This window comes from Aquarana catesbeiana, linkage group LG01 (assembly GCF_042186555.1).
Source record: "Aquarana catesbeiana isolate 2022-GZ linkage group LG01, ASM4218655v1, whole genome shotgun sequence".
Lineage (NCBI taxonomy): Eukaryota > Metazoa > Chordata > Amphibia > Anura > Ranidae > Aquarana > Aquarana catesbeiana.
The window spans coordinates 887947681-887966414 of record NC_133324.1 but is presented as its reverse complement, the minus strand read 5'-3'; the positions used below and the strand labels follow the sequence as shown (position 1 = coordinate 887966414).

Here is an 18734-nt window from a genome sequence, read left to right as displayed (position 1 = left end):
CACACATATATATATCTCTATATTCGGCCGTGTATACTAGGCATAACCATGCCTCAAAGTAGATCATTTCCTCTACATCACTTCTCCTTTAAGCATTTCCCTCCCAAAAACAACACTTTCTTGGGCATTTATCAAACATTCATTTTTAACGCTTCAAAAACACGTCATAAATGTTATAGGCGGGTTAATGAGCACTGTTTCAATATTCATAATCAACACACATGTGAACCAGCCCCTTAGTTTGCTGCATTGCACCTTTCATCCTGTGTTACATTGGCCTTGCGCACTGCACATACTGTATACAGGAATGCACAGATGCATATTGTTTTCTTTAACCACTTCAATACAGGGCGCTTATGCCCCCTTCCTGCCCACACCAATTTTCAGCTGTCAGTACTCTGACAATTACTCAGTCATGCTTCAGGCTGGGTTCACACTGGTCCGACGAATGCCCCGACATTTGGAGCTCATGTCGCATGACGTGTGAAATTCAATGTCTCCCTATGGGAGCTGTCCTAACTGGTCCAACACAAGTCGTTCCGACTTTAGAAATGCTCCCTATACTACTTTGGTCCGACTTTGATCCTACTTCAGCCCATTGACTATCATTGAAGTCGGATCAAAGTCGGATCGCCGTCTTGCATAATCCGACTTCGGCATGCGACTTGTTCAGATGATCTTGAGGGGGAACTCCATGCTAAATTTTAAATAAAAAAACCGGCATGGGTTCCCCCTCCAAGAGCATACCAGGCCCTTGTCCGAGCACGCAGCCCGGCCAGTCAGGAAAGGGGGTGGGGACGAGCAAGCGCCACCCCCCCCTCCTGAACCGTACCAGGCCGCATGCCCTCAACATGGGGGGTGGGGTGCTTTGGGGCAGGGGGGCGCCCTGCGGCCCCCCCAACCCCAAAGCACCTTGTCCCCATGTTGATGAGGACAAGGGCCTCTTCCCGACAACCCTGGCCGTTGGTTGTCGGGGTCTGCGGGTGGGGGGCTTATCGGAATCCGGGAGCTCCCTTTAATAAGGGGGCCCCCAGATCCTGGCCCCCCACCCTATGTGAATGAGTATGGGGTAGTGTCAATAAAAAAAAAAACACACCAGACAGGTTTTTAAAGTAATTTATTAGACAGCTCCGGGGGTCTTCTTCCGGGTCCGGGGGTCCTCTTTCTTCCTCTCCGCGGTCTCTTCCTTCTTCTCCGCGCTCCCCGGTTCTTCTCCCGCTCTCTGGTTCTTCTCCCGCTCTCTGGTTCTTCTCCCGCTCTCCGGTATCTTCTGCCGGGCTCCTCCGCTATCTTTTGCTCTTTTGCTAGCGGTCTTCTCCTTCGTCTTCATTCCTCTTCTCTTCTTCCGATGTTGACACGACGCTCTCTCCCACTGTAATGCCGTGTGTGCGGTCCACAGCGACTTGTATAGGGATGGGGCGTGGTCACCGGGTGGTGTGACCCCGTCCCTTATTACATCACAGTCTCGGGGCATGATGGGACTGTCAGTACACCAGGTGAGATCAATTGCTATAGCACTGTTTGCAATCTGCTGCGGCTGTCAATACAAAGTTAATGACACTGCAAACGATGTGCGAATTGCCTGCACCGGATCACATGGTACAAAACTACTACGTCATCCAGTTGCGGTGCGGCTCCAAAAAAGGTGCCTGCACTTCTGTGGTGTTATGCTATGTGATTTGAGCCCATTAAGATGATGGTTACATACGGGCTAAAAGTGTAACTCCAGGCATGTTGCGTCCCACCACCCCCTGAATACAAAATGCCAATACCCCTTTCACACTGGGGCCGCACTGTGTTAGCGGCAATTTACCGCCGTTTAACACCCCCCCCCCCCCCGCTAGCGGCCGAACAAATGGTTAAAATCGCTCGTATTGTGGTGCTGTCGAAGCGCTTTGCAGGCGCTTCGGCAGTGCTGCCCATTCATTTCAATGGACAGGGCGTTTTGGGAGCGCCTTCCACGTTTGTTGCGCAGTATTGGGATAGAGGGGGTTCCAGTCATTCTGGTAGCACCAGCCTGGCCCAGAAGGCCCTGGTTTCCGGAGATTGTATACACCGCTCCCAAACCACCCCAAAGATGCTGCTTGCAGGACTTTTTTCCCCGTCCTGCAAGCGCGCACCGCCCCAGTGTGAAAGCACTCGGGCTTTTACACTGGGGATGCTTGAGAGGCGCTTTTCAGCGCTAAAACACCTAGAAAGCGCCTTCAGTGTGAAAGGGGTCTAAGTGGAAGGAGACTTAAAAAATTAACCTGTTGCAGATTTTTTTCCTTCCAGCTTGGTTAGTAATAGACTTCGCAAGATGACAACTGCTGAGTTATATATATATATACCGGTATGTGTGTGTGTGTGTGTATATATATGTATATGTGTATATATATATATATATATATATATATATAATGTGCACATTAGAGTATCCTAAATTCTGGCTCTGGAGTATTATATAAAGGGAAATTAAACCTGGAACTGTCCTCTGCGCAATAACAATAATGTGAAATGAAGGTGAAAAAAATAAGATGGTAGCTGCTTACATTGTAATGTGTATTCCCACACCCAATATAATAAAGAATCACACAATAGCAGCATATGTCACATATAATAAGTTAATGTTAAAAATGCAAATGATGTGCACAAATCTACCACTACAATATCAATTCTTTTTTACGCAATTTCAGGGAATGCCTGTGTGAACTTAAGGTCGATGGACCTTACCTAGCATCAAAGTTGGACCAAAGTAGTACAGGGACTACTTTGAAATTGGGAGTGACTTGAAGTCGCACAGATAAGAATGGTTATCATTGGGAATTATGGTGTATGACTTGTAATGCGACTCTGATGTCCAAAGTCGCAGGAAAAGTCACACAAGTTTGAAAGGGGCACAAGTAGGGATGATATTGTAGTGGTAGATTTGTGCACTTTAATTGCATTTTTAACATTATATTATTAGATTTGACATGTGTTGCTATTTATTGATTGTGCTGCGCTATACTTTTTCATTTTTTATTATATAATGGGAAACTAGGGTTTATTGAATGGACTTTGTTTTACTTGGTTTCTTCATGTTATTCCTTGACTTATTGTTTGTTTTTTTTTTATTTTAGGTTAGTCGGTTTCTTGGAAGGTAAAGCAGATGGTCTACATAGAGGTGCACATCATTATACTGGGGTAATTATAACCAGTGATTTCTTTTAATGCATTCATTCCTCTTTGATGTATTTTTATGCCCCTTTGCTTTTTTTTTTTTTTTTTTTTTTTTTTTTTTTTTAACCTTTGCTTCGTGATGTGTACATCTGTGAGATTTAAAGCTAAACTTTTACTAGCCTTGTGAATCTGTGACCATTCTTTTTTTCTCTGATTTGTGTTTAGTGTGTTTAGTAATAGTTCACTTGGACACTGATTTTACTCCAACCCACCTCCTGATACTACCTTTGGTCACTGAGGCCACTTATCACATTAAAGACCCAGCATACGTGATAAACACAACATGATCTTTAGGATTTCTATTAAAAATACAAGATTTGTCTTGTTAATGAATCACATGTGTCTAGTTATGTCCGTGTGTTCTGGTTATGTATGTACCTGTGTAGAGGGCAGTTCTTATTTTTGCCAATTTTTTTTTTATTCAAATTTATTACTGTCACAAGGTTGTTGACATGCACCTATGAGACATTACTGTATATAAGTAGCGCAATGCTCTTAATGGAAACCGGTGTCCTTGATCAGGTTGCTATTAGACCCCTGATTTTTTTTTCCCAGCCTTTTCAGATTGCGGGCACAGAGACCCCATTCTTCAGGTTAACCTGGCTGCTGCACTAGGCTTCTGACTGCCCTGAGCCTGGAAGTGCTTGGAGTTGAGTGGAGATTGGGTAACTAGTACTTCCCACTCTTTATCGAGAAATGACTGGCAACGTTCATGAATGCACACAGTGGCTCACTGCGTGCTGGGATTGGAGAAAGGCAGGTAGAACTGATTGAGCTGCTGTGCAGATATGCAAATCACTTCTGCTACACACATAAAAGCTGGCTGATAATATTAGTATTTTTTTTTTTTTTTTTTATATGTTTTGGAACCCCTCCACACCCGCTGGGTCCTAGGCACCCATCTTTGCACTGGCCTTTTATGCCGCGTATATATAATATATATATATATATATATATATATATAAAATTTTATTGTTATGTAGTTCTAGTCTGTCATAAAATCTGTTTTGGCCTTAGATCATAACTTTATGGTGTGCTTCTTTGTAGCTGTTACATCTTCAGGATCGAGTGCTGAACGGTGTGCTTATTAGCCTTTTGGGGGATGAAGATGCTCGGGTGAGACATGTAGCCACAGCGACTTTAGTCAAGTAAGTGCTTTAGCCTTAGGTATCATTGTCTTTGATTTACAGCTTTCTGGTATCAATTTAGATGGACATACAGAACATTCTTTTGACTCCTATTTAACAAACATGCTTATTGGCAGTCCTGGCTGTTCAATACATTAGGAGTTTCAAGATTGTGTCAGATTGAAAGTAATGGTGACCTCTTACACAGAGTCAGCCATGCCATGGTCTCATTCCTGGTTGTCTGTATCTGGGATATGTACTTTAGCATTATTATTATACAGTATTTATATAGCGCCAACAGTTTGCGCATCACTTCACAAAATGAGGGTGGTTAAAATGCCATTTGATACAGGAGAAATTGGAGGGCCCTGCTCGTGTATAATACAAGCGAATTCATTTTTTGGATTAATGTTTTGAGCACTGCACCATATATTTTTTGATATGCATCATACAAGCTAGTCTCCGTCCAGGGCCGATCGTTTGAAGGTTATTTCTCCATGAGCGATTACATGCTAGTGACCGCAAATAGCCTCCCATTGTCTTTAGTGGGGCTTCTCTAAGGCAGCTTATTGCAGGGAACCCCTGCTTGCTCTCCTGGATCTAATCGCAAATGGCCCCATGCGCAAAGTGTAAATGGAACCTTTGGTTAATGTTTACAGTTAACCAGCCCTTTGAAAAAAAAAAAAAAAAAAAATTCAGAACATTGGGGCTGCGTGCCTGAAGCCTACATATCAATTTGATGACCATTATTTGGTCATCTTAAACATTTGGTACCTTTTAATGTTTTTCTGGTGCAAATGCTTTTTTTTTTTTTTTTTTTTTTGATCCACAGGATAGTTCCAAAATTGTTTTTCCATTGTGATCAAGGACAAGCTGACCCTATAGTGGCAGCAGCAAGAGACCAAAGCAGTGTCTACCTGAAGCTGCTTATGCATGAGACCCAGCCAGCATCCCATTTTGCTGTCAGTACAATCACAAGGTGCGTTCATTATTTAGTACATTGATAACCTATGCAGCATGAGAAGAGTTGTGGTCATTTAATTGGATTACATGTGGTATAGTTTTGCTGATAGTGAGCTGATTGTTGCATTCTTTTCTTTTTGAAGTAGGAAACACGCAGATTTACCCTGAGCTTCCATTTTTTTAGATTTTCTGTATTGTTAACCACTTCAGCCCCGGACCATTTTGCTGGCCAAAGACCAGAGCACTTTTTGCGATTCGGCACTGCGTCGCTTTAACTGCCAATTATGTGGTCGTGCGACGTGGCTCCCAAACAAAATTGACGTCCTTTTTTCCCCACAAATAGAGCTTTCTTTTAGTGGTATTTGATCACCTCTGCGGTTTTTATTTTTTGCGCTACAAACAAAAAAGAGCGACAATTTAAAAAAAAAAAACGCATAATTTTTTACTTTTTGCTATAATAAATATCCCTAAAAAATATATTAAAAAAAACATTTCTTTTTCCTCAGTTTAGGCCGTTACGTATTCCTCTACATATTTTTGGTTAAAAAAATCACAATAAGCGTATATTGGTTGGTTTGCGCAAAAGTTATAACGTCTACAAAATAGGGGATAGTTTTAAGCCATTTTTGTAAATACATTATTTTTTTTTTTTACTAGTAATAGAGATCAGCGATTTTTTTTTTTTTTTTTTTTTTTTTTTATCGTGACTGCGACATTATGGCGGACACGTCGGACAATTTTGGCACATTTTTGCATTTTTGGGACCATTGGCATTAATACAGCGATCAGTGCTATTAAAAATGCATTGATTTACTATAAAAATGTCACTGGCAGTGAAGGGGTTAGCACTAGGAGGCAGTGAAGGGGTTAATGTGTGTCCTAGGAAGTGTTCTAACTGAAGAGGGATGGTGACTGTGCAGGGAAACTAACAGATCCTCTGTTCATACTCTGTATGAACAGAGGATCTGTCAGTTCTCCCCTCAGAGAACTGGAAACTGTGTTTACACATACAGTTCTGGGTTCTCGGTGTGCCCCAAGCGATCGCGGGAGCCCGGCGGTGATCGAGACTGCCGGGCACTCGCATCGCCTTGGGGGGTGCGCACGCACCCCCAGGTGGCCTTCTATATTGACGACGTACCTTGATGGCGATTTGCGCAGCCGAGCCATGTTGCCGCAGTGTAACTGCGGCAGCTGGTCGGCATGCGGTTAAAGAAATGTTAATTGTGTCTAAGCAGTACTCTTGAAGCTTTTCCAGACAAAATGGAGGATTCTTCAGGCTACATTCACACCTGAGCGCTTCAAAGCCACGCGGTTTTACCGCGATTTTGTTCAAGTCACCAATGTAAGAGGCAGTAAAATGCCTGTAATCTGCCTCAAAGAAGCTCATGTTCTTTTTTGAGCTTAGAGCGTTTTTCAGGCGTTTTGCTTCAGGTGACAAAATGCTCAGATGTGAACAGGTGCCATTGAAATGAATGGGATATTGCTTGTTGCTAGTTTTTTTTGGGCATTTTACGAGCGTTTTCATGAGCTGAAAATGCTCGGGTGTGAATGCAGCCTTAAAGTTCAGTACCTCTTGAAGAGTCTTAAAACACAGACTTTGCAATAGCTGACAATAAATGTAAGGCAGGCCATAGACAGTGCAGGCCCATGGTTGCAGGAAAGAAATTCTTACGATTACCCCATGAACACAGACAGTGCTGACAGGGGAATCCCTCCTGCCCAGACATTGTATTCTCCCAGCAGGGGTGGGATTATTGCTAGTGGCTATAGCAAACGCTAGTGATAATCACAAGTAAAATCCGGCACGCTGGTTATACCCAAGTTGATCGCTCAACTTGATAAGCTCAGCCTGCCCATACATGGTTCGAATCTCGGCTGGGTTCCTGCTGAGCTGGCCAAGATTCAAAGCGTCTATGGCTGGCCTAAATTGTGACGCTTGCTTCATCGTCTTTTCAGACATTAACTTTTCAGCAATTTATAATTACTGCATGTGCCTATAACCCTTGCAGTAATCAAAATGTAAACATATTCACAATCAAAGGTCACCAGCACAGCCTGACTTTTGCAGTGGATGTAGTAAGAAAGGCTCATATGAGGAACCCAACTTTAGTTATAGTGTAAGCTTTCACGCTTGTAGAATATTATAGTTGCTGGCTTTAACGATTGAGAAATAGCTATGCTGAGAAATTGCCCATATTGGGGGCGCTTCCTTTAGGGGTTTATGATTACTCTTCTGGGATGCACGTAACAAATCGTTTTAATTGGTTGGTCATTTGTTCTCATGCAGGATCTACAGGGGGTACAGTATTGTGCAGAGCCCCACAGATGTTACTATGGAGAATAATCTGTCCAAGGTTATCACTGCAGTTTCTCATGCGCTGACAACATCAACCACTCGAGCATTGACGGTAACTGAATTCTGTATCGATGACATGTATAATGACTGACTATGGAGCCTCAATATTAGAATATCCTGTTGATTTTAGAACACTCGTGTAACACTGCCAGCAATCAGATAAGATGCTTGCCACAAATGAGATGTGTCCTTATGGACACAAATCTTACTCCTTTCTTCCCATAAAGTGCCCAGTAACAGTGGTTTACTAAAACTGGAGAGTGCAAAATCCTGGTGCAGCTCTGCGTAGAAACTAATCGGCTTCCAGATTATTTTGTAACCGCTTAGCGACCGCCCACTTTAGATTTACTGTGCCAGATCACGTACCTGGTACGTGATCTGACACTTCCGGGTTTGTGGCACGTGCCGCCGGCGACCCGCTCCCACTATGATTGGATACAGCGGGAGCCAATCAGCTTGTCCAGCAGACGCAATTTCTGCTGAGACCCGCCAATCATTCAGGAGAAAGGCAGAACGGCGGTCTGCCTATGTAAACAAGGCAGATCGCCATTCTGTGAGAGGGGAATGTACTGATCCTGTGTTCCTGCTAAGGAACACAATCTTTACATTCCCCCAGTCAAAGCACCCCCCCCCCTACAGTTAGTATTCACTCCCAGGGAACACATTTAACCCTTTTGATTGCCCCTGATGTTAACCCCTTCCCTTTCAGTGTCATTAGTACAGTAACAGTGCATATTTTTTCACACTGATCACTGTATTAGTGGTCACTGGTCCCCAAAAAGTTTCAGGTGTCCGATTTGTCCGCCACAATATCGCAGTCCCGCTGTAAGTCGCTGCTCACCGCCATTACTAGTAAAAAAGAAAAAAAAAAATATCCCATAGTTTGTAGACTCTGTAACTTTTGCGCAAACCAATCAATATACGCTTATTGGGATTTTTTTAACCAAAAATATGTAGCAGAATACAAATTGACCTAAATTGATGAGGAAATTTTTTTTTTATTTTATTTTATTTTTTTATTGGGAATGTTGTTTTATAGCAGAATTGTCGGTCTTTGTTTATAGTGCAAACAATACCTAGAGGTGATCAAATACCACCAAAAGAAAGCTCTGTGTAGGGAAAAAAAGGGAAAAAAAAAAAAAAGGACTTCAAATTTAGTTTGGGTACAGCGTTGCACGGCCGCGCAATTGGCAGTTAAAGTAACGGAGTGCTGTATTGCAAAAAATGGCCTGGTCATGAAGAGGATGGTATATCTTCCGGAGCTGAAGTGGTTAATTAAACAAGCTGAAATTAGAAGCTGATTGGCTACAATATACAGCTGTACCAGATTTTGTAATCTCTAGTTTTAGTAAATTAACCCCAATATGTCTGGAGGAAAGCTGGAATTTTCACTCAAATTTTGCACCATTAGAAGGGCTGCAGCAACAGCCGAATTTTTTTGAAAAACTAACAATTTTCTAATCAATGATGGGAGAATCTTGCGAGAAATAAAACCGAAAAAGAAATGCACATGTGCAAGAACAGAAACATCCCAGAGAGTATAGAAGATTCCTGGCCACAAATTATTTTCTGTAGCAACATGAGGTAAAATTGAAGGCTTGGTTAGTCTAATTTCAAAATCAATGTCGCCATCGGATTACAAAACGCATTAAATTTCTGATTTTCGAAAAGGAAAATTTGAGATGTTTGGCCTGCATTAGTAGGTTAACTTCACCGCTGAACTAAATATGTATGTAACCTTTTTTGCCTGTCAAACAATTTGTAATTCTGGTTATCCAAACTTGTATCCCAGGCCTCCCTACTATATTGTGCAACCAGGTCAGTATCCTCCGTTTTCTCCAATTGAAAAAAAGTAGGACAGCTTTGTCACTGATGTACTCCCAGCCTGCTGATTGGTTAAGAAAGAAGCAGATGTAACTGATGTCGTCATTCTATTTCCTCCTATGAACAAGCGTCTAGTGTTAAGCTGGCCTTATACTGATCAAAATTTGGCTGGTTTAGCAGGGACCGGACAAATTTCAATCCATGTGTGGCCATCGTTGCTCAACAGAGGTCGATCATTTGATCTACTGCTGTTGGTGGGACATTCTGGAAAACTTTACTTGATCAGAGGCTGCAGACAGTTGACTGTAGCCGCTGATCAGTGTATTCTGAGAGTAGGGGGTGCCACTGTCAGAATACAGTGTCTCAGCAGGGGGAGGAGGGGTCCTTTATCCTGTTTGTTTGTGTGGATGGAGGATTCTGTTTTTTTTTTGTTTTTTTTTTGTTTTTTTTTTTCATTTAGCCCGCTAGCTGAAAAAAAAAAAAATGAAGCATGTGTACCCAGCTTAAAATTTCATAGCACTGTGCAGTGCCTTATAGTTTGGTCACAGTATTGCCCCTCCCTCTCCCAGTTTGAGTTATTTTCTATGTGGTGCAAGAAGCTAATTTATTTATTGTACTTTGTGCTTATACTTATAGAGTGTGCTTAAAGTATTAAGCCCAAAAGCAAACGTTTATTATCTTGCAGCTTACCAATTCTTGGTTGCATTAGTTTTTCTTTTTTAGGCTTGCTTTCTTTTATTTTCTCCTGGTGATCTGGCCAGTAAGTCTGTCATTTTTCAACAGAACAAGCTGCCGTGCACATGTAGCAGTTGAAGCTTTGAGGCAAACCATTTACCACTGATGGTTGCTTACAACTATCAACTTTTATGTATGTAAAACCTTTATCCCAAAAGGAACATAACTGCTGCCTATAAAGTGTTAGCTAGAGTTTGGCATGACCTGAATGTCCGTTTGCTCAGCGGGGCTCGATCCGTCGATCCACCACTGAGCCAGCAGATGACAAGTCCGTCTATGCTCACTGTGGAGAGACGGACCTGCCACATCTCCGTTCTCCTCTATGGAGGATCAGATGGAAAACGGATTTGCCAGACGGATGGAAAATGGGCTTTCCATCTGTCTGAATTTAGCAGAGCGGATGGGGTGTCAGCGGACATGTCACCGCTGACATCCATCGCTCCATAGGAATGCATGGAGCGTCCATTCAGGTCCGCCTAAAAAATTGACAGGTGGGGGCACTCTAATACAGGAGGTGTGTTACTGGCCAGATCACCAGGTGAAAATGCTTACACCAAATGCGATGGGACTGTGTTGGGTAGCTATTCCAGCACAATCCCACCACGTGGACAAGGCATCTACTATATGCCTGGTTCACACCACTGCATTGCAGTGGTGTGCAGGCATTTTTTTTTTACAGCGTGGCAAAGTGTGAGGCAGTCCACTGCGCCACACTGTGCAGCTGGCAACTGCACTATGAGGTCTGTGTGACAGTTAAAACAAAAAAAAAAAAAGAAATGTAATCCTCTGAGCTCAGCGCACCTTCACTGCGCTGATCTCCGCCGGATTGCACCACACACCAGCCGCTGTGCTGCAGTGGAGCAGTTGGTGTGAACCACCCCTTAAAAATAAATCTAATTGGTAAGCTGCAATATATTACATTTTTGGTTTTGGGATTATTACTACTCTGAACTACATGAACCTAACATCGATTTAATGATTTTTTAAAAAATTATAACTAAAGGCAAAACTTTAAAACAAAAAAACAAAAAAACAAAAAAAAAAAGTGTGGAGAGGGTAAAAAAGAGCAAAGGTGTAAACACCCAGAATGAACACAATGCACATTCCCCTTGGACTGAAACTGCCCCCAGTGGTCTAAGAATCCTCAAAATATACTGTAGATATAGATGTACTGGTTAGCAATCGATGCCCTGATGAACTAGATGTATTATCGCAGTGTGGAACAATCTAAAGCTGTACGATGCGATATGAAACAATTTGACAACTGAAGCTTATGTAAGCTAGATCATGCGGGTCACCCAGAGTGCTATACAACACACTACTAATCTAAAGCCCCGTACACACGATCCGACAGATTGTCTGTCTGACTTTTTTCACTTGCTGGCCGCAAGTAGAAAATGAGGAGGTTACTAAAGTTAAGAAAATTTCTCGTATAGCAGGGTAAAAAATCGGAAGTGATGTCATGTTTTGTAGTGAATTTGTATTGTATTTTTGGACAACAACTGTACTGATTAAATGAAAATCGGTCGATCTGGTATCGTACGTGGAAACTTTTCCTGCTTGCACCGTTGGATATTATCGGATGAAGTATCGTAATAGGCTATCGAAAGCTGTGTACTAATGATCAGATTATCGTACGATCGATTCAGTAAGCGGTATTTTTCGTGCCATTTTTTTGGATCGTGTGTATGGGCCATAACTCTGAAAGTGCTGCTTTTGTTACCGCTTGGGAGTGCTGTGTGGCTGTTGGAGACAAAAAAGGGGGTGGAAGAGAGAAGCACAACAACCATAGTGTAGCATGTAATTTTATTAGAAAGTATAAAAAAGCACTCGCAAAGTTAAAATGGAGCTCAGCATGACAGTCGGGTAGCTTCTGGGACAGAGCTTGAACAAGCTACCAGGATGTCTTGCCATGGCCGCCTGCAAGGGAGCAGAGATGAAATGGAAGCAGGGAAACGCTGTCACTGGAGAGCAAAAGCCATGGATTAAACACAGGGCCCAGGATTTTAAGCCAACTTATGTTGTTGGAGAATGCTGGAGCTGGGACAGGAGCACATTTCAGCGCAACCTCCTCTTCTTTTTCAGGGGTTTATTGCTGTCTGTACCTGTTATGGAGATTCACCATCTCTATTTGTCCTGTTTACTGTTCTCACCGAAGGTAAAAGAAAATCCCAAATTGTCCCTAAAACTGGAATAGATGGGAAATCTTCCAGTGGGGACACTAGTTTAGGTTACCCCGGTGACAACCAGGAGTTTCCTCTTTTTGGAGGAGTTTTCTCTCATTTCCTGTTTTATCTATGGGACAGGAAGTGAAGGCTGATTTGGATTTTGAAAGTAGCTATACAGACTATGCTGTGTCACAATAGTAAGCACCTGCTGCTAATTTAGAACTGAACCTTAAAGTAGAACTATAGGCAAAACTTTTTTTTCCTTTTGGATAGAGTAAGGGAGGGGTATAACCCCTGAAATATTTTTATTTATTATTATTTTTACGCCATCTGTGTCCTGTTGTGGAGATTTCCCTTCACTTCCTATTCCAAAGCCAAACAGGAAGTGAGAGGATATCCCTGCAAATTAAGGGAATTACTTGGGGACCCCCAGGTCACCAGAACTAGTGTACCCATTAGAAGATTTCCCCTCTTTTCTGGGGACAACCTAAAATTTGGGTTTTTCTTTACTGTCACTTTCAATGATGGTAAACAGGACAAATAGAGAGGTTGAATCTCTAAAATGGGGACACAAACCGCAAAAAAAACTGACAAGCATTCTTATCCCTCTCCACTCAATCCAAAACTAAAAAAAAAAAAAAAAAAAAGTTTTGCCTTTTTAGTTTTACTTTAACCTGTCTGCTTGTACCAACTTCAGTGTGTGAACATACTTCATTGTAATAATCTCGGTGTCTAAAAAAAGGCTTGATTGCACATCTCAGCCCTCAGGAGATAATGAAGTTCCAAAACATATATGTAGAAAACTTTTTTTTATATAAAATGTATATGACGCAAGTCTATGTACATATAAATAAAACATAAATGTACACGTAAGTAAAAAGTCCTGGTCCATATAGACAAAGTTCCAATATTAAAAGCAGCGCTCCAATGAAATGAAATCAAATGAAATATGACCAGCATTCATGTGAGAAAACAGTGGTATGTTGATGGGTGATGAGACAGTTCAATTGATAGGTGAAGGATTCTACTTGGTAGAGCTGGGCGATTTTCTCCAAAAAAAAAAAAAAAAATCTGATTTTTTTTTTTTTTTTTTTTTTGATGGACACCGTGCCGGTCCTGAGGAGCTGCGGGCAGGAGTTTTTAGGCGAGACCGCAGCTTCCGCCTAGTCCGCGGCGTCCTGCCTCCTGGTGAAAAAAAAAAAATCGATTTGCTGAAAATTTTAATCGATTTGACCTCTCAACTCGATTCAAGATTCAAATAGATTTTTTCCCCAGCTCTACTACTTAGTAGTTGATAAGCGTGCACCATCCACCAGAGTCTGGACCATGTGAAGCACACTCCCCTAAGGGCTTACACTCACCAAAAGGATGTAAACACACCAGGTGTCGCCCGTTTTATCCGGTTATCTCAAACAGCTCATCGCCCAGGGTGGTTAGTCATGTAAAAACAAGGCTCCACATAGCGTGATATCGTTTCAAAACATTTATTCAAGACGACCACCCCCTTAAAATCGCACTTACACAGCATAAAGTGTAACTGGCAATTTTGTTGAAAAACAAATTGTGTGTTATCACCGATCCGTATGGAATACCGTCTGCCATCCACTGCATCAAATGCGCCAATAGTATCCGGTTGTTCCTTCCTGGTCGTGACACATACATGTCACTTCCGTTCGCCATGAAGATCACGCACTGACGCGTTTCGTCATCACATTTTCAACAGGGGGCGTGACCAGACGGTGCTGCGTCCCGGTATTTATAGGATAACCCAGCATTATGTTACCCCCAATGTGATCACCGCCTTACTTTACAGCAGTGCACGTTAGTGGAATCTCAATCACAGGAGGACTCTTTCAATGCACAAAGCTAAGGATGTAGAATGATCAGGTTAGCTTTGTGCATTGAACAAGTCCTCTTGTGATTGAGATACCACTAATGTGCACTGCTGTAAAGTAAGGCGGTGATCACTTTGGGGGTAATATAATGCCTGGTTATCCTGTAAGTACCAGGACGGCACGCCGTTTGACCTTGAGGCTTCCGGAAGTGACGTGTGTGTCACGACCAGGAAGGATCAGCCAGATACTATTGACGCGGTGGATGGCAGATGGTATTCCATACTGATCGGTGATAACACACAATTTGTTATTCAACAAAAATGCCTGTTACAATTTATGCTGTGCAAGTGTGATTTTAAGGGGGTGGTCGTCTTGAATAAATGTTTTTAAACGGAATCACGCTATCTGGAGCCTTTTTTTTTTTTAACATGACTAACCACCCTGGGTAATGAGCTGCCTGAGATAACTGGATAAAACGGGTGACACCTGGTGTGTTCAAGGCTTTTAAGTTGCATCCTTTTTGGTGAGTGTAAGCCCCTAGGGGAGTGTGCTTCACATGGTGCGGACTCTGGTGGATGGTGCACGCTTATTTAATTTATTTGATTGGAGCGCTGCTTTTAGTATTGGAACTTTGTCTATGGACCAGGACTTCTTTTTACTGACTTGTACATGTACATATATACTTCATTGTATAATTTGGATTATTTTAGGCTCTTGCACTATATACTGTAGATATTTGGTAAGTCTACAGTGAGATTGTCCAACCGGACAGTAAAGTGAACAGCTTTAGAGAAATGAATGCAGTATACTGTTTGGTAGAAGGGTAAGGTAAATAGTTATAGTAAAGGAGAAAAAAAATGAAAGCATATTCATATCGCTGTCAATTTCTATAAGCTTATTTTAGTGTCTAACATAATGCTATTAAATGAAGTAACAATGCATGTGTTATCCCACATTATTGCTTCACTTCATTGGTTGGTTTTCTTGTTATTTGTATCTCATAGGTTGCATATTTTATTTCTTTTTTTTTTTCAGTTTGGCTGCTGTGAAGCTTTGTGCCTGTTATCCATTGCTTATCCAGTCTGCACATGGAGTGTTGGGTGGCATTGTGGATATGTGACATCATCTAGTGCACAGGCTTCCCGGATCCAAGTCTACAAGAATCGGGGGCGATCTTTTAGGTAAGTTAACTAAATTGGGATTTCCTTTTCAGGGGAGATTAAATGAGGAGCATCTTATTGCCATTGTTGTGAAGTTAAAAGCTGTGCTTTTAAATGTTTTTTGTTTTCAGTATTTCCCAGCAGAGCCCCTCTGATGAACCACGCAAAAGCTGCACTGCCGGTATGACCAACATGATACTGTCACTGCTGTCCTCAGCCTGGTTTCCCCTTGATCTTTCTGCCCACCAGGATGCCTTGATACTGGCTGGAAATTTGTTGGCAGGTGTGTACAAAGGCCAGGAATCTGTGAGAAGAAATTCAAGTTCCCTTTACGTGGATCTTTAGGGCCCGTTCACACTAGAATGCATTGTGGCTTCCCGCACTGCATTACAATTGCACTGCCCTTGCGATTGACTATGGGGGTTAGTGCAAAGTTAATGACACCCCAAACGCAGGTCGCAAACGCAGTGCGTTTTGTCCGCACCAGCCTGCAGCGGATCATATGGTACAAAAGTACCGTGGGATGCGATTGCCGTGCATTTCAAAAAGTAGTGCATGCACTACTTTTGGTGCGGTATGATTTCAGCCCATTCAAAATGGGCTGCACAGATCTGCATGTGAATTTGCACAGGAACTGCATAGCGTTCCTGTGTGATTCACATGCAGTTCCTAGTGTGAATGGGCCCTTAACTAGAATGAAAATGTAATAATCGCTTTACGAAAAACTATGCATGTAAGCACAGCATGTATACCTGTCATAAGCAAACAATGTTCTTCATTGCAAAACACGCTTTGCAAACCTTGTTGGTACCTTTTGCCTACAGAATGCCCATGTCTACATCAGTACTGTTCTTTGCACACTGGCCTGAAGGGGATGACTTGAGCAGCTTTTATAGTGTGATTGCTGTAAGCTAGGGGTGTACCGAAACCGAAAATGCAGGATGCACTTAGCCAGAAAGGGAAACCGAAAATTACAGTTTTAAAAAAAATATTTATATGTTTTTTATATAATTGTAATATATTCGACTTTTTAATTAATATCCCATAACATTAATTTGAATTTGTTGGCCTTTATTGGCACCTTTAGTGCAAGAAAAATGCAGTCTGCAGTCTCTAATCATCTCTTGTATTGTGTCCTCAGTCTCTAATCATCTCTTGTATCATGTCCTCAGTCTCTAACCATCTCTTGTATCGTGTCCTCAGTCTCTAATCATCTCTTGTATCGTGTCCTCAGTCTCTAACCATCTCTTGTATCGTGTCCTCAGTCTCTAACCATCTCTTGTATCGTGTCCTCAGTCTCTTACTTAAACTTTAACGCACTGCTAATAGTATTGGCAAAATTTCTATTCGCTGCACCTCTTGCAGACATGATACAGGAGATGGTGAGCGACTGCAGACATGATGCAAGAGATCGATGCAGCCTCACTGGTGCCTGTCAGATGCAGCCTCACTGGTGCCTGTCAGATCTCCCGCTGTGTCATGAAGTTGGATTTGAATTTTCCGTGCCGGTCGGCCGCAGTAGCAATGTCCCGCCTCCTGTGATGTGTCACACTGATTCAGTGTCCCGGCATTGGATCAGGGTGCCGTCTATCACAGGAGCCGGGACATTGTTACTGCAGCTGCCTGGACAATTCAGCTCCATGACACAGGGAGATTGCCGCTCTGCGAGAGGAGAAGGGAAGGGCGCCCCCGCAATGTGAGGCACCTAGGGCGGACCCCGCCCCTATTTCGGTGCCATTATAGGCGCCTTTTCTTCTTTCGGCCGAATGCTGAAAAACGTTTTTTGGCCGATATGTTTCAGCGGACGAAATTTCTGTGCACCACTACTGTAAGCAAATGCATATTTGGGATGAATTTCCTGGCCTGCTTTAAAGTGAATATTTTGAGAATTTTAGACTTTTAAAGGAAAAAAGTCTAGCTCAGAGCCAGCCTGTAAAAACTGCCATGCGCTCCAATCTTCCCTCTGCTGCAGAGCTACACGGGCTGCTGATATCGTCAGCATCCAACTCTTTCAAGTGTGCCAGTTTCCTGTGTGCTCCACTGTATGTTGTTCTTCCCACTGGTTGCTACATCACATTATTGGTTCAAAGAAGGAAAGCACGGCAATTTTTAGCAAACAAAATGAAGGTGTGCACTACTTTTCCAATTTGGCATTAAAATTGTTAAGAAACAAAACAAGCACTAAAGAAAAGGTTAAATATTAATAAGAATAGCTAAAGGGGGGGGGGGAGATAATTAGGGTTACAAAAGTTAGGTTAAGTGGGTACATCTTTTATTTAATTTATTATTATTTATTTTGTGCAGAGGAAGTAAAAGTCCTGTTGGTTTGCACATAAAAGAGCTAATGTAAAAAAAAATGTGGCATGTTGTAGTGGTGGTGTGTTTGTATACATTGTCTTGTAATAAAAAAAAATTAATAAATCACTGATTTAAAAAAAAATGTAAATGCAATGAAACCATACAGTAATCCATGTATTTAGAAACGAAGGCTACATTCACACCACAGAATTGTAGCAGCACGAATCAGATTCCTGCTGCGGCTCTGAGTGGCTAGGTGTGACAACTAGCCGCACTCACTATGACAGGTCGCTGGCGGCAGCAGCTATTCGTGGCTCTCTGACCAGCCAGCGATTACCTGTGGTGATTGTTGCTGGGCGCACTTTGTGCAATCTGAATGTGTCCTTTGCTTGCAAGCTATCCCTTCATTTCTGGCAACTCCCAACCTGTAGGAGGGGAGAGGGCCCAGGGCGTAACATATGCACCCAGGGTGCTTTGTTGAATCGCTTTAGGGTGTACCATATGCCCAAGGTCCAAAAATGCTGTCACTTGCCTGAACATCTTGCATTTTTAAACGCTATCCTTTCACCCTGGCATATACCCTGCTCCTCCCTTTTTTTTTTTTTTTTCCCCCCATAGCTGTGCCTCAGTATTCTACATGTCACCATTCAGTAGGGCATCCTGTAGGGGAGCACATGTGAGACAGGTGTGGAGACAAGTGTTCCTACAATGATACAGTCAAGTGTTTTTAAGACTTTTTTTGTCTTTATAAACTCACGATTACCTATTTTATACACCAAATTGTATTTTTCCCATGTTTGGTAATTCTGAAGTAAGGATTATTTTTGCATTTCAGCTACTGCACCTAAATCTTTAAAGAACCCCTGGACAGCAGAAGATGAAGCCAACCAGACAGCTAACAAGCAAGAGGAGCCGTGGCCAGCACTTGGTGACCGATCGATGGTTGGCCTGGTGGATCAGCTGTTCATTCATTTACTGAAAGCCATCAACATATGTTCTCATGTGATTGATGATGTTCCTCCAGGTCCTGTAGTGAAGGTAAGATTCAGGATTTCAATATATATTTC

The 18734-nt window shown here is 42.3% G+C and overlaps 1 protein-coding gene across 1 annotated transcript in view; it reads left to right on the top strand.

Moving 5' to 3' along the window:
• The window catches only part of HTT (huntingtin), a 283920-nt gene that overhangs the window by 117477 nt on the left and 147709 nt on the right, over positions 1 to 18734 (top strand). Inside the window, 7 exon segments of the mRNA XM_073610874.1 lie at positions 3102 to 3165; positions 4249 to 4349; positions 5161 to 5307; positions 7579 to 7699; positions 15245 to 15390; positions 15501 to 15652; positions 18503 to 18705. Coding sequence (XP_073466975.1) covers positions 3102 to 3165; positions 4249 to 4349; positions 5161 to 5307; positions 7579 to 7699; positions 15245 to 15390; positions 15501 to 15652; positions 18503 to 18705 — 934 coding nt within the window.